General features: G+C 40.4%; 1 protein-coding gene across 5 annotated transcripts in view; it reads left to right on the top strand.

The window, feature by feature from the left end:
* CMTM7 (CKLF like MARVEL transmembrane domain containing 7) overlaps window positions 1-23,088 on the top strand; it is a 55,523-nt gene that overhangs the window by 15,724 nt on the left and 16,711 nt on the right. For 4 of the 5 annotated variants that reach the window (XR_009155152.1, XM_058183765.1, XM_058183762.1 and 1 more), the window contains 2 exons: window positions 2,397-2,495; window positions 11,955-12,036. Coding sequence is in view for 4 of the 5 variants with exons in the window: in XM_058183765.1 (XP_058039748.1) it covers window positions 2,397-2,495; window positions 11,955-12,036 (181 nt within the window). In the remaining variant the exon portion in view is untranslated. Of the gene's footprint in view, window positions 1-2,396; window positions 2,496-11,954; window positions 12,037-13,427; window positions 14,255-23,088 lie in introns of those variants that run through there. The other variant, XM_058183764.1, reaches the window with a different exon arrangement.

Raw genomic sequence — 23,088 nt, 5'->3', positions numbered from 1 at the left:
CTGATTCCTAAGCCGTTGATGTTCAGTCTTGTCATCTCTTGTTTGACCACGTCCAGCTTACCTTGATTCATGGATCTTACATTCCAGGTTCCTATGGAGAAAAAATATTTACAGCATTGGACTTTCCTTTCACCACCAGATACATCCACAGCTGAGCGTCCTTTCGGCTTTGGCCCAGTCGCTTCATTCTTTCTGGCGCTACTAGTACTAGCCCTCCCCTCTTCCCCAGTAGCATATTGGGCACCTTCCGACCCATGGGGCTCATCTTCCAGCATCCTATCTTTTTTCCTTTTTGTACTGTCCGTGGGGTTTTCATGGCAAAGATACTGGAGTGGGTTGCCATTTTCTTCTCCAGTGGATCACATTTTGTCAGAACTGTCTGCTATGACCTGCCCATCTTCCGTGGCCCTGCACGGAATAGCTCATAGCTTCATTGAGCTATGCAAGCCCCTTCGCCAGGACAAAGCAGTAATCCATGAAGGTAATAACATAAGTAATTACATGAAGCACATTATATAGCTCATAGCTTCATTTAGTTACACAAGCCCCTTTGCCACAACAAGACAGTAATCCATTAAGGGGCATCCAGGACTAAGGATGACAAAAACATGGATCCAGAGGCTTCATGCACTCTGAAGGCGTTCAGTCTTGCCAAGGTTCAGTCAAAATCTTTTGTCCTTATCCAGGTCACTTCAGGCACCCTGAGAGGGCAGGAACAGCATAATTCAAATCACCAGGTGTAGAGATGGAGAGCTGGGTATCATCAGCATATAGGTGCTATCCCAACCCATGATGACAGATGATCTCATTCAATAGCTTCATGTGTAGAGAGTATTGAGCCCTTCGGGACACAGCAAGTGAACAGTTGGGGGCTGGATCTCTGAATCCTATCTATATCAGTTGGGACCAACCTTGGAGAAAGGAGCTGAACCAGCACAAAAGTGTGCCACCCAGCCCCAGCTCATGTGTCTGTTCTAAAAGAATATCATGGTCGATGATATCAAAGGCTACTAGAGGTCAAGTGAAGTGAGAATGGTTGCACTGCTCCCATTCCACCCACCCCTAGAGATTGTCCATGAGTGTGCCCAAAATTGTCTCTGTGCCAGAGCCAAGCCTGACTGAAAGGAATCCAGGAAATTTGTTTCATCCAGAACCCGCCAGAGCTGTCAAGCAACCACCTTTTCCATTACCTTCCCCCCCCCAAAAAAAAATATGAGAAACGGAATAAAAATTGTCCAAGCAGATGGGTTCAATTGAAGGTTTTATTAAGGAAAGGACAAACCAGGGCATCTTTAAAATGTCCTGGGAATATTTCCTCTTGCAGTGAGGAATTTTTACGGCACGAACCTATCTGCTGGTCACCATCCTGCATGCTTTCACCAGCCAGGAGGACAAGAGTCTAATTGACTGGTGGGTGCACTGAGAGCACAGAGGAGCACATGGAGAATGGTTGCAGTAATTGGGTATGTCTAGTTTAATGAAAAGAAACATTAAGATGATATAACAGCAATGTTCCAACACCTAAAGGGCTACCACAAATGCAATGGGTCAATCTATTTTCCAAAGCACCAGAAGGCAAGACAAGAAGCAATGGATGGAAACTAATCAAGGAGGGAACCAACCTAGAACTAGGGAGAAATTTTCTGACAATGAGAACAATTAATCAGTAGAATTACTTGCCTCCAGGAGTTGTGGGTGTTCCAAAACAGAGGTTTTTAAGCAGGGATTGGACAACCATTTATCTGAAATGGTATAGGGCAGGGGTGTCAAACTCAAGGCCCAGGGGCTGGATCCGGCCCCTGGGATATCTAGATCTGGCCCATGGGGCCACCCTGGAAACAGTGAAGGACCAGCCCATGGTGCTTCTGCCAGCGAAAATGGGCTCCGAAGCTCTGGTTTCGGCTGCCACAGCTTCCTGCAAACCTCTACCAGTGAAAATGGAAAATGGAATTCAGGAGGGCTGTGCACAGCCCTCCTGAGTTCAGTTTTTACTGGCAGAGGGTTGCAGGAGGTTGTGGCAGCTGAAAATGGAGCTCGGGAGCCTGTTTTCTCTGGCAGAGCACTCGGGCTACCACAGGCATCCCCAACACAAGTGACATTGAGCTGGCCACGCCCATCCTGGCCGTGCCCACCCCGACCCCAGAGGTCAAACAGCCCTGATGTGGCCCTCAATGAAATCAAGTTTGACACCCCGGTATAGGGTCTCCTGCTTAAGCAGGGGATTGAACTAGAAGATCTCTAAGGTCCCTTCCAACTTTCTTATTCTGTTACATGAACTTATTAGCTATACCTGGGGCTTCAGTCACACTGAAATATTCCTTTGAAAGGCTTCTGATGTAAAGTACAGAGTCTTTGTAGCTTTTCTTCTAAACTGCATTTTCTTTGTTTCATTTTAGGAGTTTCTTCATTACCTAATAGGTACTATTCTGCTTCTTATTGCATCCATTGTGGCAGTTGCAAAAAGCTCCAATTCAGCAGGCCTGGTAGCTGGAGCGGTGAGGCTGTTTGCCATTTTTTTGTTACATATTAGCAACTTTATTTATCAGATCTTAAAATATATGTCAAATTTTTTCCCATAATAAGCACACTAAAAGAAAGGAGAGTTCATGTGTACATATTGATTGAGGACTGGGTATGTTAGATCTTAAAAAATACTGGCATAGATATTTAACATTGTCTTTTCCCACTTTTGTTCTAATCCTCCATTATCAAAATCCACACTGTACACACAATTATTAGGCAAGTTGTATTTTGGAGGATTAATTTTATTATTGAATAACTACAGTGCTCTCGGTCAATCCAAAATGTTAATAAATCGCAAACCTGAATATTTAAGAAAGTAAAAGTGAGGTTTTGGCTTTCTTAGGAGAATATTTATGTATGCACAATTATTGGGCAGCTATTAGTGTAAAGAATTATTGTGCAACCAAATGAAAAATGAAAAATTGCCCATCACACTCATTTATTTGCATCTGTTAAAGTGAGAATTAACTCAAAATATACAAATAAACATTTCTGACATTTCAAAAAAATAAATAAATCAGTGACCAATATAGTCACCCTCTTTGATAAACTGAAAGACAAAAAGGACAAGTACAAAAAATTGAAAGATGTTCACATAACTAAGGCAGAATATCAGCAAATAGCCAGAATCTGCAAAGACAAAGTAAGGAAAGCAAAGGCTCAGAATGAACAAAGACTTGCAACAAAAGTCAAAGATAATTTTTAAAAAAGTTTCTTTCAACTTTCAACAAATAACAAGAAAAAAAATATCAAGGAGTCAGTCCACTAAAGAGAGAAGATGGCAAGGAAGTAACAGGCAGCAGAGAGAAAGCAGAGCTAACTTTGTATCAGTTTTCATGCAAAAAGAAACTATAGCCCAACCTACCAAAAACATAACTGTAAAAAATAGATTAGAAATAAAAGTTAAAATAAGCAAAATAAAGGGTAAGAGAACACCTGTCTGATGTTAATTAATATAAATCACTGAGACCTGATGGATTACATCCCAAAATTCTAAAGGAGTTGGCAGATGTCATCTCAGAATTATTGTAACGTATCTTCCAAAAATCTTGGAGCACTGGGAAACTACCAGAAGTTGGAAATCAGCTGATGTGGTTCCCATCTTCAAAAAAGGGAGAGAAAAAACAGACCCAGGAAACAGACCAATCAGCCTCACATCAATATCTGGGAAGTTACTGGAAAAGATAATCAAAAAACATCTGCGAACATCTAGAAATGAATAAAGTATTAACTAGAAATTAGCATGGGTTTGTTAAAACAGATCGTGCCAAACCAATCTTATTTCGTTCTTTGACATAGTGACTAAATTAGTTAACCAGCGAAATGCTGTGGACATAGTATACTTAGTTTTCAGCAAGGCATTCAACAAGGTAGAAACCTACTTTTTGGTAAGCTAGAAAAAAATGGGACAGGTAGTATCAACATAAGATGGATTTGTAACTGGCTGACAAACCATACTCAACAAGTAGTCCTTAATGGTACTATATCTATATGGAGGGAAGTAAGCAGTGGGATACCACAAGGTTCCGTCTTGGGCCCAGTGCTCTTCAATATCTTCATAAACAACTTAGATGAGGGAATAGAAGGGGAATGTATCAAATTTGCAGATGATACTAAGCTGGCAGGAATAGCCAACACCCTAGATGATAGGCTCAAGATCCAATGGATCTTGATAGACTTGAACACTGGGCCCTTATTAACAAAATAAAATTCAATGTAGAGAAAAGTAAAGTCTTACACTTAGGCCAGAAAAACCAAAAACATATATAGATTGGGAGAAATCAGATTAATAGCAGTAATTGTGAGAAGAATCTTGGAGCCTTAGTGGACAACCAATTAAATATGAGTGAGTAGTGTGCGGCAGCAACCAAAAAAAGCCAATGCAATCCTAAATTATATTAACAGAGGTATTTAATCAAGATCAAGTGAGGTACTAATACCACTTTATAAAGCCTTAGTAAGACCATACCTAAAATACTGCATCCAGTTTTGGTCATCACACTGTAAAAAAGATGTTGAGACTAGAAAGGGTGCAGAGAAGAGCAAGAAAGATGATTAGGGGAGCTGGAAACAAACATATGAAGAACTGGCATGTCCAGTTTAGTGAAGAGAAGGGTAGACATGAAGCAATGTTCCAATAGTTATGGAGCTGTCACAGAGAGGTGGGTGTCAACCTATTTTCCAAAGCACCTGAAAGCCAGACAAAGAATAATGGATGGAAACTGATCAAGGAGAGATTCAAACTAGAAATAAGGAGAAATTTTCTGACAGAACAATCAACCAGTGGAACCCCTTGCCTTCTGAAGTTGTGGGAGCTTCAACACTAGAAGCTTTCAAGAAGAGACTGGACTGTCAGAAACTGTCAGACAACAGAAAGGGGGATGGGCCTGCAGTGTCCAGTTGCGGATTTAAGAAGCTCAGGGCAGCGGGAAAAACGGGGCTAGGCCTGCTGAACCTCTCATGCCCACCCTGGGGGTCAGTGTGTGTGTGTGTGTGTGTGCGTGCGCTAAGAAATGAGCGCAAGCAGTGGTGGAGGCTTCCTTCAGGTGACCTTCCTTCTCCCTCAGCGGGGCCAAGAGAAAGAAGGTGGTGTGAGGAAGCACTCCCCTCCCCTGGCCAAGTCAGAAGGCGCACTCCAACATCGCCCCAACACACGTTTCCAGCATGCACTCCTCTGTCCTGAAGTGGGATTGAGTGTGGGGGAGGTAGGGAGCAGGGGGACGGGTAGAGAGGCTTCTAGGAAGAGAAGCCTAGTTGGCTTTCCTTTTGGTGTGAGGTGGGGGGAAGACCCAATACCCGCTCCATGGCCTGCTCACTGCTCTCCCAGTGTCTTGTGCAGCACAGTGAAATTTAGCGCATCTCCCCGAGCACCTGAGGTACGCCCAGCACTCTTCACTTTTTCCTGCAGTGGAGCAAGCCCTGACACTCATCCTGCCAAATTTGGCTGAAGGAGCCCAAAATGCCCCCAAGGCAAGCTTGCTGTGGCAGAGGCGCTAAAGTCACAGCAGAGAATCCCTCAAGTTTCCAGCTCTTGCAAGGAAATGAGTCCTGAAAGGGGAAGAAACTTGCGGAAGTGCTTTCGGGAAGTGCGCAATGTAGACAGGGCAGAAATGCCACTGCCCTCCCCTCTTTCCTAATCATGCAAGTGGGGGCAGGCATTGATGGCTGGTGTTGTGGCGGGTAACTGTGAGGAGTTTCCCACAGAGAGGCCAGGGTGCAAATAGTACGTGGGAAGAGAGGTAGCAAGACTCAGCGACTGGGGTTGGTGGGTGAAAAAGAGAAAAGGGCGACCTGCAAATCTAGGAAGGGAGACCGTGGGAGAATGAGGGAAAATGAAAGAGAGACAGAGAGAGAGAATGGGAAGGAGGGTCAGGGTTGAGAAATAGATAGAGAGGGGGGAGAGAATGAGAGGAGGGGACATCATTTGACATTATTGTAGATGTCAAAAGTGTTTTGTGGCTCCCAGTGTTTTTTAACAACCAGTTCTCTGCCCTAATGACCAGTTAGGTAGGCATGGCTGGGGAGGGTCATGTGACTGGGTGGGAGTGAGTGACATTCCATTGGCCACGCCTATCCAGGTTTTGTGGCTCCTGGTGTTTTCTTTTCTATGGGAAATTGGGCTGTAATTTTGGCCCAAATTAAATAATGCCATTCTTTAAAACTCCATTCTGTTACCAGATTCTGCAATAATGTAAAGGGTTTCTGAGGTCATGAAGATTTCAAAATTTCTGAGTAACAGCTATTTGTGGCTTGGTCTTTTACCTAGTATTGCATAGTGCATGCAGTACTGCAGAGTACATGCAATATTAATAAAACAGCTAAATTTGAACTCTAAACTTAATGTTTAAGGAATCAGCTTGCTGAATGCATGCTAAATAATCATTGGTACTAGACACATTTTAAAAACAGATTTACAACCTTTTGCTCTAGTTGCTGAGCAGCCTGTTACAGGGCTCTCATACTCTCAATTTCTCAATCTCATCACAGATAATAGAAATGGATTAATAGAAAGAAATTTCTCTCTTCTCCCATCCCTTTTTTATTTATTTATTTTGTCACAATAGTATATATAAGCATGAAGTAACTGTGATAATATATAAGCATATTATTGAGTATAAGTATGTAATAACTATATAAATTGGATAAAATGAAAGGAAACAGTAGGACAGGAACGGTAGGCACGCTTGTGCTCTTATGCATGCCCCTTAAAGACCTCTTAGGAATGGGGTGAGGTCAATAGTAGACAGTTTTTGGTTAAAGCTTTTAGGATTTTGAGAAGAGACCACAGAGTCTGGTAGTGTGCTCCAAGCATTAATAACTCTGTTACAGAAGTCATATTTTCTGCAATCAAGATTGAAGCGGTTAACATTGAGTTTAAATCTATTGTTTGCTCTTGTATTGTTGTGATTGAAGCTGAAGTAGTTTTCAACAGGAAGGAAGGACATTGCAACAGATGATTCTATGAATTAAAATAGATCCTATTGAAGGCGGCGGAGTTCTAAGTTTTCTAAACCCAGGATTTCAAGTCTGGTGACATAAGGTATTTTGTTATATTCAGAGGAGTGGAGAACTCTTCTTGTAAAATATTTCTAGACACGTTCAATGTATTGATGTCTGAAATGTGGTATGGATTCCAGACAGGCGAGCTGTATTCAAGAATTGGTCTAGCAAATATTTTATAAGCTCTGGTTAGTAGTTTAGTGTTTCTGGAGAAGAAGCTACGTAAGATTAGGTTAACAATTCTTAATGCCTTTTTTGCGATGTAGTTGCAGTGGGCTTTGGCACTTAGGTCATTGGATATGAAGACTCCAAGGTCTTTGACTGGTGGGGGTCATCTGTAAGGTAATGTCCATTGAGTTTGTATTTAGTGTTTGGATTCTTTTTTCCAATGTAAGACAGAGCATTTGCTGGCTGAGATTTGGAGTTGCCAGGTTTTAGACCATTCTGACACAAAGTCAAGGTCTTTTTGCAGAGTAGCTGTATTGTTGGTAGTGTTAAATAGTTCGATATTGTCAGTGAAGAGAACACAATTACTTTTAATATGGTCACAAAGATCATTAATGTATAATATGAAGAGTGTTGGTCTAAGAACACTGTCTTGGGGAACGCCGCTATTGACAGGAACAGGATTTGATAGGGCACTGCCTATTTTGACCACTTGTTGTCTGTTTGACAGGAACACTGTTATCCAATTGTGGAGGGGTCCGGAGATGCCATAGGATTTAAGTTTTAGGAGAAGTTTGTCGTGTACCATTGAGTCAAAAGCTTTACAGAAGTCTATGTATATTGCATCTATTGTTTTGCCTTGATCAAGATTTGTAGTCCATATGTTTTTGCAGTGAAGACGTTGTAAGTTACATGATAATTTTTTTTCTGAAACCAAATTGTTTATTAGAGAGTAAATTGTTTGTTTCTAGGTGGAGGGTAATAGATTGGTTGATAATAGATTCCATAAATTTACAGGTGACACAGCATAGAGAGATAGGTCTGTAATTTTCAACTAAGCTGGGGTCTTCTTTTTTGAAGACAGGGATGACTGTGGCTAGTGACCGAAGTTTGGGAAAGGAACTGGTCATAAAGGCTTTTCCAAAGATTATGCTTAGGGGTTCTGCTATATTAGTGGAAAGCTTTTTCCAGAAGTATGCACATAGTTCATCAGGTCCTATAGATAGGGATGGTTTCAGTTTGCGAAGAGCTTTTTCAACATTTTCTTCAGTGAAATCTATATGTGTTAGGTGATTTTTGGTGCGGTTTGGAAATTTCGGGTATGAGCCATTGCTGTTGACAAAGACTGAGCCGAAGAATGTGTTAAAGAGCTTTGCTTTTTCCTTTCCATCGCTGTGTTTTCATTACAATTATACTGAAAAAGCATTCTGCCATTAATTGATACAGAACATTTCTGTTCCCAGCAATCTAAAATTGATAGGGTTATCGGTGCATGTAACATGTTTGTGCGGGTAAGATTATCAACCTTGCTGTCAAGTAAAACCAAGCATTTAATAATGAGTGCCATACCATTTGCATTAATCAAACAGGTGGCAAGAAAATAGGGACAGTCAGGCACAACACAGGTTATGTAGACAGTAAACATAGGGTCAATCAAAATGGACTTAAATGTCTATACACCAATGCATAGAGTATGAGAAATAAATGGTGAATTAGAAATTTAAATAAATGAGGGCAGATATGATATTGTTGCCATTACTGAAATTTGGTGGGATGAAACCCACAAATGGAACCTACAGCTAGAGGGATTTAAATTATTTAAAAGAAATATACCAAATAAAAGAGGAGGTGGAGTTGCACTATAAATAAGAAATAGCTACATCTCTACAGAAATAGAGCACAACAATGATGAAAATTCAGGTCAATATTAAAGGAGGGGGGGATGACATTGCCTTAGGTCTATCTATAGGCCACCCAACCAAACAGAGGAAGTAGATGAACTTTTTTCCAGTCAGCTAACTAAAGTATATAGGAAACACATCACAATAGTAATGGGGATTTTAACTACCCTGACATCAACTGGAAGACAAACTCTGTACCAAATGAAAGATCCAACAGGTTCCTAACAAACCTAGCAGACAACTTTGTTTCCCAAAAAGCAGAGAAGGGAACAAGGGGACTTAATTCTCACTAACAGAGATGAAATGATAGAATGTGTTGAAGCTACATGAACCTTGGAGGCAAGTGATCATGCAATATTGGAATTCAACATTATGCAAGCACAAGTAGTAGAACAAAGTTAAACTAGAGTCTTGGACTTTATAAGAGAGCTAATTTCGATAAACTTAGGGAGGGCTTGGGAAGGATTCTATGGATGAGAATCCTCAAGGAGAAAACAACTCAAGAACCTTGGAAAATTTTGAAAAGTGATATTATAAAAGCCCAGACTAGCACAATACCAATGAAGAAGAACAATAACAGCTCTCAAAAGAAACTAACATGGCTGCATAAAGAGCTCTCAGACAAATTGAAAGACAAAAAGGACAAGTATAGAAAGTGGAAAGAGGGGCACATAACTAAAGCAGAATATCAGCAAATAGCCTGAGCCTACAAAGATGAAGTGAGGAAAGCTAAGGCTCACAATGAACAAAAGTAAAAAATAACAAAGTTTCTTCCAACATGTTAAAAACAAGAAAAAAGTCAAGGAAACAATCGGTCCACTGCTGGGAGAAAGTGGCAAGAAGGTGACAAGCAACAGGGAGAAAGCAGAACTACTTAGCTCATTTTTTGCACCTGTCTTTACACAAAGGGAAAAAACAGTCTAACCTACCAAAAACAGCACCACAAAAAACAGATTAGGAATATCAATTAAAATAGGGAAGAAAATGGTAAGTGAGCACCTGTCTATCCTAAATGAGTTGAAGTCACCAGGACCAGATGGATTACACCCCAAGGTTCTGAAGGAACTGGCAGACAAGATCTCAGAACCATTGAACTATATCTTTCAAAGATCCTCTCCCCGCCTCTCATCTAACTCTCCCCTCCCCCTCAGTCTCTTTCTCTCTCATCTCTTATCTTTCTCCCTCTCTCTCTCTCATCTCTCTCAGTTTTTCTTTCTCTCTCTCTCCCTCCTCTTTCTCCCCCCCTCCCTTTCATATCTCTCTCTCTCTCTCTCTCTCTCTCTCTCTCTGTCTCGTGTGTGTGTGTGTGTGTGTGTGTGTGTGTGTGTGTGTGTGTGCCCTCATGTATCATTTTCAAAAACAGGCAAGGAGCTTTTTTTTTGGCTGATGTTGTTCTTTCTTCTTTGGGTACTTTTTACTATATGATTTAAATCAAAAGTAATTTCAGGTTCCCAGATAAATGAAGCTCTTTCGTCCCCCGGCTGTGGTTTCCTGCCGGCTGAACCCACCACTGGCTGGCCCCGCTCCTTCCCCTCCCAGTCACTCCTCGTCTGAGAAGGTAAGGGCGACAGCCGCAGATGGAGACTTGTTCTATATTCCAGAATGAGAGCGAAGCAGCCCTGTACTTGCTTCTTCTTCCAGCCCTTTTTGGTGCTGCACACACCTCTATCATTTGGGGAGACATGCAACTTTCTCTCTGCCCGGAGACATTGGCGGCTGACGCCGGTGCTCCCACCGCCTCCATAGCCTGCTCGCTGTTCTTGCAGCACCTTGTGCAGCACACTTAAATTTAGCATGCTTCACAATGGGGGAGACAACGTCCCCTGCTCCTCCTGGAGCCCATTATGATGGACAGCATTGGTCGCTCAGGGAGATGCACGACTTTCTCTCTGCCCCAAGACACTGGCCGGGCCTGGTGCAGCCAGTGCTCTGTGTTGTAATGGGCTCCAGGTGGAGCAGGGGACACTGTCTCCCCCTTGTGAAGGCACTAAATTTAAGTGCTGCACAAGGCGCAGCAAGCAGCACAAGAGCAGCAAGCAGGCCATGCAGGCAGTGAGAACGCCGGTGTGAGCCGCTGCTGAGCTGGGCCAGTGTCTCGGAGTGGAAAGAAAGTTGTGCATTTCCCCAAGCGCCCCAGTTGTGTGCAGCACAACAAGGGCCAGAAGAAGAGGGAAATACAGGACCACTTTGCTCCCACTCTGGAATATGGAGCGGGTCTCCATCCGCTGCTGTCACTCTTACCTTCTCAGGTGAGGAATGACAGGGAGGGGAAGGCGAGGGGTGGGCCAGCCAATGGTGGGATCCAGTTTGGCAGGGAGCCACAACAAGGGGCCCAAAGAGCTGCATGCTGCTCCAGAGTTGCTGACACTCGGTCTACTTTAATGAAAAGAAGGACTAGGGGAGACATGATAGCAGTGTTCCAATATCTCAGGGGTTGCCACAAAAAAGAGGGAGTCAAACTATTCCCCAAAACACCTGAGAGTGGAACAAGAAGCAATGGGTGGAAACTGATCAAGGAAAGAAGCAACTTAGAACTAAGGAGAAATTTCCTGACAGAACAATTAATCAGTGGAACAACTTGCTTCCAGAAGTTGTGAATGCTCCCAACACTGGAAGTTTTTAAGAAGATGTTGGATAACCATTTGTCTGAAATGGTGTAGGATTTCTTGCCTAAGCAAGGGGTTGGACTAGAAGACCTCAAAGGTACCTTCCAACTCTGTTATTTTATTCTATGGTTTACATGGGGGAAAAAAAAGAAAATCTGTCTTGGAAAGGTGATAGTGGACAAAGCTCACTCTTTCCAATTACTACTATACTTAAAACAATTTGTTACAAATTGCAAACAATAATTTGCAAGCAGATTTCTGCTGGTTGGAATAATAGAGAGTGGGAGGACAAAAATGTATTCATTTGACAGTACTTGCAGTAAATGTCTATTTGGGTATTTATTACTAACCTCTGATCACAATTGATACATTCTTTGAAATGTTAAAGGCTGTTTAATATTATTTAGAATCTATAGAAACTTAATGTAAGATATTTTTATGTATGGCTCCTTTGCTGATGCTTTTTTTTTTTAAATAGGTCTTTGGATTTTTAGCTACATTTATATGCTTCCTAAGTATATGGCTCTCTTACAAAGTCTCTTGTAACACTCAGTCAGCAGGTAAGATCCCAATCAAACAGTTTGACAAACCAGCTCTGTGTTGCCCATTTTCCTTGCATTATTTAGTCCATAGACAGATCCATTACATTATATTTTCAGGCTCTATAATCTATTTATGTTTATTATTTAATCTGGGGAGTGATAGGGAATTGATAGTGATCTGTTCCACTTATTTATTTGTTATAGAGAGAGAGCAAAACGAAAGTGACCCATTCTTTGTTCAGGCAGCTAAGGGTGGCACGCACGGTATTTTCACTTTCAATTTTATCCCTAAAACAATCTAATGGGAAATATTGATCAAAAAGACAATGACATCCTCCTTCCTCACTACAGTTGTAGGAAGAATGTTGTGTCTAACTGTGTGATAAAGTCATATTCAGATTTGAATTTTTATTACATATGTAAAGCCATCCAATCACTTCCATGATGACTATGGTGTGATATGAATCTGGGCTTCTTAAATTCTGTCTTGGGTCCTAATCATTATTCCAGTTTTGCTCTTGAAATAATATTCAATGAAGGAAGAAATTCTTTGGGAATTTTACACATATTTTCATTGCTGATTTGACCTATGTAGAGAATAGCCAGAGATGAGGGTTTTCTTTCTCAATTACTATAGTCCGGCAGCGACATTGCAAACTGCTCTGGAAATTTGTTCTTATTTCCTTCTGCTCTATGCAGAATTCTGCAGCTTACTTCTATACACAAAATTTATGAAACAAGACCGAAATAGGCACTCTATGTTTTATGGCTGTAGAATTCAAGAAGTAGCCATATTGCCAAGCAATTTATACTTCATTTGTTAGTTGCTCAAAATATTTGTAGTTTCTTCACTGATCTCCTTTAGCTCAGGATTTTCTTGACAGACCAAGATAAACTCCTATCCAAATTTCGCATCTCACATATAGGTAGTTGATTTTTATTATTTGCAATATTTCAGTAATTGTTTTATTTTATCAATTAAAGTATGTTTGCTTCTCAGTTGCTCTGACAGAACGAGTGATCTAAAATATTTATTTTAAAAAAATAATTTACAACCTACTGGGTAATCTTGATTTGTCAAAGCATTGAGAACTTTAAGATTACTTCTCATAATATTAGAGAAAAAGCCCTAACATGCTTTTCTAGTTAAATACAGTAAATACTTCAGATACAGCACATCATATTTCTATCACATGTTTATGGATTCATCCCTATCTAGATTTTAATGGAGGCAAAATTCATATTTGGCTGATTATCTTGCCCCGTCCTGGATTTGATGGAAGGTACTCTATGCTACTCTAAAGTTTTGCTATTTGAGATATTTTGGAAACCTTAAATTTAATGAGACGTTTACCATTAAAATTGCAGTAAGCTGGTTTTAGGTTTTTCTTTTCTCTCCTATTTTTTAGATGCTACCATATGAGTCTTTTGCTACTTCAAAATGTATACACCTGTTGAGGGAAAAGCTTAGAAAAACATGCAAGTTGGAATGGTATACTGAGATACAGTGACTCTGAAAAGCATTCTTACTGGGCATAGAGTGCCATCTTCTGGCACTTTTCAGCTACTCCTGAGGTTACTTTACAGCAGCCTGTTTCATCTGGTCAAATTTTTGGATCCTGGAAGACAAGAAGGGCTGCAGAAAAAGATCCTGTTGGAAAGAAAGGGTCTGTCTTTTAAACAAAGAGAAATTATCTTTTTAATTCCAGCTGCTAATATTTCACAGATTGTAGACCAATCTTTATGACCTAGATCACTAAGGAGAATCCAAATTAAAAAATCAAAATAGAAAATATATTCTACATCAACCCAGCTATAACTGGCAAAAGTTGGAAACATTCCCCATGAACCAACAACCGTTGCATCTCAGAAATCATTTTTTTACCTCTCTGCATTTCTTTCCTTTGGGTTCTAGCTCTTAAAATGGGCGTCTCATTTAACCTGCTGTGAATATAATATGGTTTAAGATGGTTCCACCCCAGTTTTTGGATTGTGCTCCCTTAATTAGTATGAATTTATTTTTCATACTAATTTTTTAAATGTTTTAAATGTTCTTGGCAAAATTTTAAATGTTCTTGTTCAACCATACAGTTTAACTTTCTATATTCTTTTGATTTCTTTGGTTAGTTTTTATTTCTCTTGCCATGTATTTTTATTATATTTTTATAATTGTATACCTATCAATATAAGATCCATTAAGAATGAAGAATGTTTACTAAAAATCCACTGCATTCTACTGTTCCTTTTTCATGTTGTGATACACTACAATCAATTTACACTTATTACTAATGTACATGGAGAATACAATTCTCTGTAAGGATTCACAGAAGCAGTATCAAATTATCTACAATGGGTTAAATACAAATTCAGTATATATTATTGGGAAGAATGAAAAAAATAGCTATATTGATTGATTTTCCAATACTACTGTGCGTTTATAAATGAATACATAATGCTTAGGGAAATTTCTAATATACCTATTCTAAAGAAAGTAAATTTTCTGCAAAATGTAATTTTACCAAGGATTTTTTAAAATGGTAACGGTTTCTCCTGCGCAGTCATGTCCATTTCTAGGGCGCGGTGCTCACCTCTGTTTCTTAGACAAGGGAGCCAGCATAATCCAAAGATGCTTCCATGGTCATGGTCGCCATGACTACACTGAAACACACAGAATGCTGTTAACTTCCCACTGAAGTGGTACCAATCTATCTACTCATATTTGCAAGCTTCCAAACTGCTAGATGTACAGAAGCTAGGGCAAGTAATGGGAGCTACCCCCTCAAACAGTGCTGCTGAACTATTACATGAGTGCATGAATGACTATCCTTGGCATTTAAATGTATAAATAAATGTATTTATTTTCTTTTTCTAATGATGAAATACTTGAGCTATAGAATAGCACAATATATAGGAAAGACTGGATAAATGAAAGTCTATAATATGCTGGGAGCAATTTTTCGTAGATATTAGTCCTACCAATGCAGAGAGCAATACATGAAAAAAGAGCCATATATAAAACAACTCCTGTCCAAGAGAACAGAAGCAACCTTCCACCCTTCCTTTCACTTAAAAGGGCCTGCTCAGCATCAAGGCTTGGAGGAAGAGTCATTTAAAGAATGGTTAAAGGCAGGCAAGGTGGGGCCCATATGAATATCCAGGGGATGATGTTGGGTGCCGCACAACAGGATTCCTGTGGCCAGTCTAGTCCAAATCCAAGGAACTGCAGCGCATCCAAAACTACAGTATATCTTGCCTAAATAGTCTCAGGCTGAGGAAAAGCATCAAAACTAGCCTGCACCAAGGCAGCCAATTCCCTATTTCTACTCAATATCATTTCAATTTTGAATGGCTTGACTTTTGTAAAAATCCTAATTCATATTTTTATTAATATAATTAATTTACTGCTTAGTTGAAAGCCATTTAAGGTTTACACCTGCCAAGCAAGCGTTATGGAAGTAGGATTCACAAGTAAACTTGAAAACTTCATAACAGATATAAGTAACATTTTAAAAAATGGTAGTGCTTCTTCTGTATATGAAACAATGAATTGCCGTGAAGCAGATGAATGTTACATGTCAACATTTCTTTCTGTTTGGGCTCTGTCAAATTAACAATTGAGGCTTATTGGTGATGGCAGAGAAAATAAAAAGGTTTAAATTGCTTAGAATCACTTGCACCTAGTACAAAGCCAGGGAAGGAATCTGCAGAATCCCCAGAAAGAAAAGCACAGCTCTGGACCATAGATGGCAGCAAAACACTAGGTGGTTCAGATCCTGGAGAACTGGGTCAAAAGAAGAGAGAATAGCAAACTCTGTAACATCTGGGCAGGCAAAGATGAATGTATTTGTGGGAGGAAGGGAAGAAATCAGCAGCTAAGCATGTTATATCCTAATTCAATTGGGTGTTGTTTAACATACCCCAAAGTGGGTGGAAATTCATATATGTTTTGCCAAACAAATTGAGTACAGGAGTATGCAACCGTGTACTGAACAACTTGGAGTCCAATTTTTACAAGCTGAATAAATTTTCAGGAACCTCAATCAACATGACCTATGGTGAACATCCTGAAAATTGGTGCCTCAGCAATTTATGCTGGTTGCAGCTGGGACATTTCTATCTTAGAGTTTATTTGATTTCTGACGTTCTTTGTTCACCATTAAAAGCGATGAAGTAGAAAGACTAAGCAACCTTGAAGAGTTTGTACAGAACAGTTACTGATATACACCTTTGCTTGTTCTTGCATGCATTTAGGAGGTGTCTTGGTGTTTATCGTAGAAGCTCCCCCGTTTTTTAGAATTGTATTTCCCAAGATTCTCAGGATCTTCTAGCAATTCTCAGAGCACCATTGATCTGAAAATTCCATCTAGAATGACTGCAGAATATAATTTTGTTTAAATGTTTTAAAAATATAATCAAAGAACTGCATAAATCAGTTAAACAAAGCAGTATAAATGTTACTAGGTTTTTAAAGGCCACAATTCTGTTTGCATGTGTTAATCATGTTGGAAAAAATACAAGTTCCTAACAGGTAACATACTGCAATATAATTGTCTACCTATGGCAACAGCATACAGTATATTGTCTTACAAATAACTCTGAGTTATTTTTAAGAACATTGATCAAATTAAAATAGTTTTTAATTAACTATTGATTCTAGCTCAAATTAATATTAGTATTGTGGCTGGTTGTTTGAAGACTAGTGGTTTGGTCTAGTGGTTAAAACTACAAACCAGGCAATGAGTTCTGTTTCTCCCTTAAGGCATGGAAGCATCTGGATGTCTTTGGGCCAGTCACTCTTAGCCCATGACAGCAGACTTGGGCAACAAGCCAGTAGGTCAATTTCTGTTACAATCATGTATTTGATTAAAAAAAGAAACATGCCCAGCCCTTGCAAGAAAAAATGCTAAGGAAAAAATATGTCTAATTGTTTATTATCAGTATTTTAAAGCAGTTCTTCCTGTAGACTGGAATGAACTAATATAGAAAGAAGCATTTTAAGGAATCCAATGTTGCTTTGGGGTTGCAGTTATCTAATACAAAAGTGGTTCAATCTGGAACTAACCCACTATTCAATTCAATATATTCACTATTAACTCTTATATTCTTTTTTTGTTTGTTTATTATATTCCACAAAATTACCATGGTTAAAACTTAACTGGGAATAGCTACTACTGGACACCATAAAATTACAATTGAAACATTTTAATAAGTACTTAATTAGATTCTCCAATGCTGCAAATGATGAGAAAAACAGAAACTGCCCTAACCCCAAATGGCAGAATATAAAAGATGAATTAAACACCAATGAAGAATAAAGCCACAAGGTTATACAGTATTTTCTGTATTCCTTATGATATTCCAACTTTCCCATTGCAGAGTTATTTTTAAACATGAAAATAAGGTAAAAACAAAAAATACTGGAGTGATCATGGATTTATATGCCAAACTCTGCAATGTATCTTTTCCTCCACAGTTTAAACCAGGTGTTCCTAAAGCATTTGCCATCAGACTTTTTTCTAGTGCAATCATAATATACACAGCACACACAAAAATCCAAACAACAAAATGAACACAAATGAACAATGAAGACAAATCAATGAAATTTTGATAAAGGTGGATTTATTATAACAATGTATAGTACAATTAAAAGATTCTTTACATCTTCATTGGATTCTGTCTGCAGTTCCCCAGAGGAGATACTGTGTTTTCCTGAAAATAAGACATGTCCAGATAATAAGCCCAATTGGGCTTTTGAGTGCATGTGTTATAATAAGCCCCCCCCCAAAAAATAACCCCCCCTAAATACTTAAACACATGCGCAGCTGCTGTGCAAACAGCATGAGGTGAGGCGAGGCAGGGGGTGAATGGTGGGGTAACATGCCCCACGTGCACCTGCCATCCACCCGAAATGGCCTCGCAGAGGCCGCTCCCACAAACCATAGCTTGCTCACCCCTTCTCTTAGTGGCAGCCGCAAACAAACTCTTGCCAGACCTAGCCCTGTTGACCTGGGGGGAGGGGTATTGGCGCCGGAGCTCTGAGCAGTGGCTGGTGTGGGCTGTCTGCGCAGCCATGAAGCGGGATCGGTGTGGCCGGTTCTTGCCCACAGTATTGCCAGCAAGGATCAGGTCAGAGCCGCTGCCGCCCAAGATCAGTAGGCCAGATTCAGTGAGCCGGACACATCACTGCCACTTGGGAGAAGAATAAAGAGGAGACATTGTGAGAGAGCCCATTTCTGACCTTCTCCTCCTGGGGGCAGCAGCATGTTCAGCTTCCTGAATCAGGCTTGCCGATCTCAGCCGGTGAGGGGGAGTGGCAGGTGGGGAGGAATGGGGAGGCGGAAAAGCGAGACACATGGAATGAGATGGAACAACCCAAAGGTGAAATATAAAGGCATGCCTTCCCCACATCAGGATGTTGCTACATGAAAAAGTCCTTTCCTTGTTAGTTTGATCAGTAATTTTAATGTCTAGAACCTGCTAGATTTTTATGTCAGTTGTCTGTTTTTACTCACTGCAATAAATTCCAGGACTTGGTGGGCTCAGAAACTCAAACGCATAGCAGCTCTTCCTTTGGGTGACCTGTTGCCTAAAACATTCAGGTTTTTTATTTTAATTTTTAGCTCGCCACTTAAGTTGGGGTTTATATACAGGAGATGGGAATGGTGTATTACAATGAAGTACTTTGGATTATTAAATTCAAATAATTTAACAACCGGTTCTCTGCCCTAATGATTTCTTCCAACAACAAGTTCAGCAAACTGCTCAGAAAGTTAACAACCGGTTCTCCCGAAGTGGTGCGAACTGGCTGAATCCCACCCCTGCTTTGGATTGCATCTCGCTTCTCTGCTGTGTCTTACCTGACTTCCAGCTCCTGCCATGGCTGGCGAGGGAAGGGAGAAGAGATGGCAAGGGGAGCCTTGTCTCATTCCATGCATCTTGCTTCTCTGCCTCTCCATCCCTCCCCACCTGCCACTCCCCCTCACCACCTGAGATTGGCAAGCCTGATTCAGGGAGTGAACACCCTGCTGCCCCCCAGGAGGAGAAGAATGTCAGAAAAGGGCTCTCTCACAGCACCTCCTCTCTTTCTTCTTCTCCTGAGTGGCAGAGGTGCATCCGGCTCACCAAATATGGCCTGCTGATCTCGGGCGGCAGCAACTCTGACCTGATCTTCGCCAGCAATGCTGCGGGCAAGAACCGGCCATGCCAATCCCACTTCATAGCTGCGCAGACAGCCTACACTGGCCACTGCTCAGAGCTCCAGTGCCAGTACCCCTCCTCCCAGGTTGACAGCGCTAGGGCTGGCAAGAGTTTATTTGCAGCCACCACTAAGAGAATGGGCGTGCGAGCTATAGTTTGCCGAAGCAGCTTCTGCGAGGCTGTTCCAGGTGGATGGCAGGTGCGCATGGGGCATGTTCCCCTACCGTTCGCCCCCCCACCTCACCTCATGCTGTTTGCATAGGAAGCAAATTAAAAGCTGTCATGATTGCTGGAGGCAGTGGCCTGAGCTGCACTGGCAAAGCAGCTGGTTGGCGCTCCAGCACCAGTCCCCCTGCAGCAGGCCAATGTTTAGAGGCCTCCTGCATCTCAAAAATAATAAGACCCCCCCCCCAATAATAAGGCCAAGGCCATAGTTTGGGGGTCAAAAGAAAATAAGACCCTGTCTTATTTTCGGGAAAACACAGTACATTTCACAGTTTCAGTATTAATTGCACAAATAGCAATAGCACTTAGACTTATATGCCACTTCACAGTGCTTTACAACTCTCTAAGTGATTTACAGAGTCAGCATATTGCCCCCAACAATCTGGATCCTCATTTTACCAACCTTGGAAGGATGGAAGGCTGAGTCAACCTTGAGCTGGTGGGAATCAAACTGCCAAACTGCTGGCAGCCAACAATCAGCAGAAGTAGCCTGCAATACTGCATTCTAACCACTGCACCATCACGACTCAAATAAAAGTTGTTGTAGAATAATGAAATGTGTATAAAAAGGTGTCATCATAAAAATGAAAAAAACTAAAAAAAAGTACAATATTGGATTCATTTATGGATAAGTATGATTTGATTTCAAACAGATACATTGAACTGATAGAATTAACATATAATCTCGGAGCCCACACTACAGTCACTCATGATCTAATGGTTCTTATCCACAACATGTATATCTAAAAAAGCTCTCAATAGGCCTCTGTATGTCATATAGTACAACCCTAATAGTAGTTATACCTTAAATGTTATTCAAATTGCCTAGGTTTCAATGTGCATTTTCTAGTCAGCATGTCTACTAAGGTACTGCATTAGGTGGGGCATCAGGTGGGGAAGGATCATTATAAATAAAATAGTTGAGTTAGGATTTGATTCAATATTATTATCATAGTATTATGTCTAGCAGATTTACATTTGTTAGATCAGAGTCTCATTACAGAAGGGGTAGCTTCCACAGCTACTGAGATGATTCTATAGATATTAAACTATATATGTTTTATTTTTAAACTGTCTGTTCCACTAAAATATACAGGATAGTTTATAAGGATAGCAACATAACTGCAATCAAGATGATCAAAGGGTAAATGTGACCATTTAAAGCCACAGAATAAAATCATTATTGACAGTGCACCAAACACCCAATAGAAATCTAGCCAGGAGTCCTCAAATTATGGCCCACCAAAGCCATTAATCCAGCCACATTGGACCACTAGGCTGCCCTGTCCACATCACCTGCCCCCACCCTTCAGCCAAGTGCAGTACTTATCTTCGCAAGCCCCACAGGCTGGAACTGGAAGGTAACGCCAACATTTTTGGCCTGCAGAGGGCTACTAGAGAAGGGTGAGGTGAAAAACAGGGCACACGGAAGCCCCAGGAGGCCAGGCCCATTTTAGCCTGTTTTGGGCCTGCAGAATATGCTTCTGGAGGCAGGAGAGGTGAAAAATGGGGCATGCGGATGCCCCAGGAAGCCAAAAATTGTCCTGTTTTTGGCCTCCCTCGCCTCCAGTAGCACTCTGCAGGCCAAAAACAGGGGGGGCACAGAGGCCTCCCAGGCTGTTTTTGACCTCCCCCGCCTCCAGAAGATAGCCAGAGAGAGAGAAAGAGAGAGAGCGGGGGGAGAGACTTGCTGATTGTAAGCTCCTTGAGGCTGAGAAGAATTGCTGCAAAACTGAGTTTCCTGAAGTGGTCCACTAGATTCCTAAACAACTGAAAAAAGGATCTAGTAAAAAGAAAAGTCAACCAAAAGAGCAACATGCAAACAAAAGCAAATAAAACACCCCCAGGAGTAAAATAAATTAAAGTTTAGTTTGTGTGCATTGTTTAGACTGCTAAATTGGCAATGCCCACCTAGTCACATGCCCACTTAGCCACACCCAGCCAGAGCCAGTCCACTCCCCCAACAGTCTGAGGGACCGTGTATTGGCCCCTGTTTAAAAAATTTGAGGACCCTTGATCTAGACAGACTCAAGTTCAGTTCCCAGCTGAGTTATAGTTACCATCGTTCTTTCTACAGTACTTATCCCATAGCTTTTTGGATGACAAAAGGAAGAAGGAAAATAATCTCAATGTGGTACAGCTAAACCAAATATATTTAAAAACATTCCATCAAATCAGCAGGAATGCATTGTGTATGTTTTAAGTCAGCGGTTCTCAACCTGTGGGTCGTGACCCCATTGGGGGTCGAATGACGATTTGCCAGGGGTTGTCTAAGACAATCGGAAATATGGGAAGTATACTTGCGAGTCGAAGAATCGTGCTTCAATGGTTGACTCCACAAGCCAGCTGCAGGCTCTTCAAATCGCTAGCCGAATTTGGCTTCTGGCGCGATGAATTAAAAAAGAGAGAAATCTTTGCTCTGATGTCTCCCTCTCAAGCCAGCTGCAATCAGTTCCAATCGCTAGCCTAATCTGGCTTCAGGTGCAATAAATTTAATAGGGGAGGAGTCTCCACTTTAATGCCTCCGTCCTCAAGGCAATCGCAAGCAGTTCAGATCGCTAGCCAATATGGCTTCAGGCGCGATAAATTCAAAACGAAAATAATTTTACAGTTGGGGTCGCCACATCGTGGGGAATTGTATTAAAGGGGTCGCAGCACTATAAAGGTTGAGAACCACTGTTTTAAGTGAATATTGATTAATGACGAACAAAAACCTATAACTCTTGTTTTCCCAACTTTAATATTTTAATATGCTGTTGTGATGTTACAGTTCGGCAGTTATTGTTCTTATTGCATATTTTTAAAATCTTGAATTCTATTCTGCAATATATTTTGGTTATAATAAAAAGTGGGTTATAATTATAAAAATACTGAAAGGCAGCTAAAAGGACAAGCAGATAGATATAATCCATGCACAAATTAGAATATTAAAGGAATACTTTTTAAAAACCTATCATAAATTATAAAACTATTTTTCAAAGGATAAAAGAAGACATAATTATAAAATAAGGTGGAAGAAAAGGATATAAATTTGAGTAAAATTCTCAAATTATGTCCTTTGTTTTGAGCCAAATTGCATAACAATAGTGTTGTTTTTTCATCTGCTTCCTACTAATACAAACCATAAAACCAAATTTGGCAACTTTAAAAGTTACATCGTTATGGTTTATGAAGAAAAATAAAAGTTAGAACTTGATAGAAGTGCAACAACAAATAAGACACAATTTCAATGTTTTCTAAAAGAGACAAAACTTTTCTAGTTATTTGGTACCTCCCAGGAGGGCTAAGGCAGTGTACAGTATTAGAACATGCTAAGGTAAGGGTCTTACAATATTTTATAATAGAAGATTATAGATAACCAGAACAAAATGTTTACAAGGTTCCTTCTCTCCAAAAACAAGGGAAGCTGCTAGAATTATCTCTTTGAAATCAATAACCATTATTTACTTCTGACAATTTCTTTTAGCTTTGGTAAAGTCCCAAAGTGCAGGGCTGATCAATATCTTCTAATTTTAGATGGAACTGCCTCCAAAAGTTAGAAATCCTTGAAATTATTAGAATTTATTTAAAAAGTTGCTTAAAATGTTTCTTGCATTATGATGAAGTTAAGAAAATTATAATTGTGACGAACATCTATGGCATACCAAA

Source organism: Ahaetulla prasina, chromosome 4 (assembly GCF_028640845.1).
Source record: "Ahaetulla prasina isolate Xishuangbanna chromosome 4, ASM2864084v1, whole genome shotgun sequence".
NCBI lineage: Eukaryota > Metazoa > Chordata > Lepidosauria > Squamata > Colubridae > Ahaetulla > Ahaetulla prasina.
The sequence above is the reverse complement of the archived record's forward strand: the minus strand, read 5'-3'. Positions and strand labels throughout refer to the sequence as shown.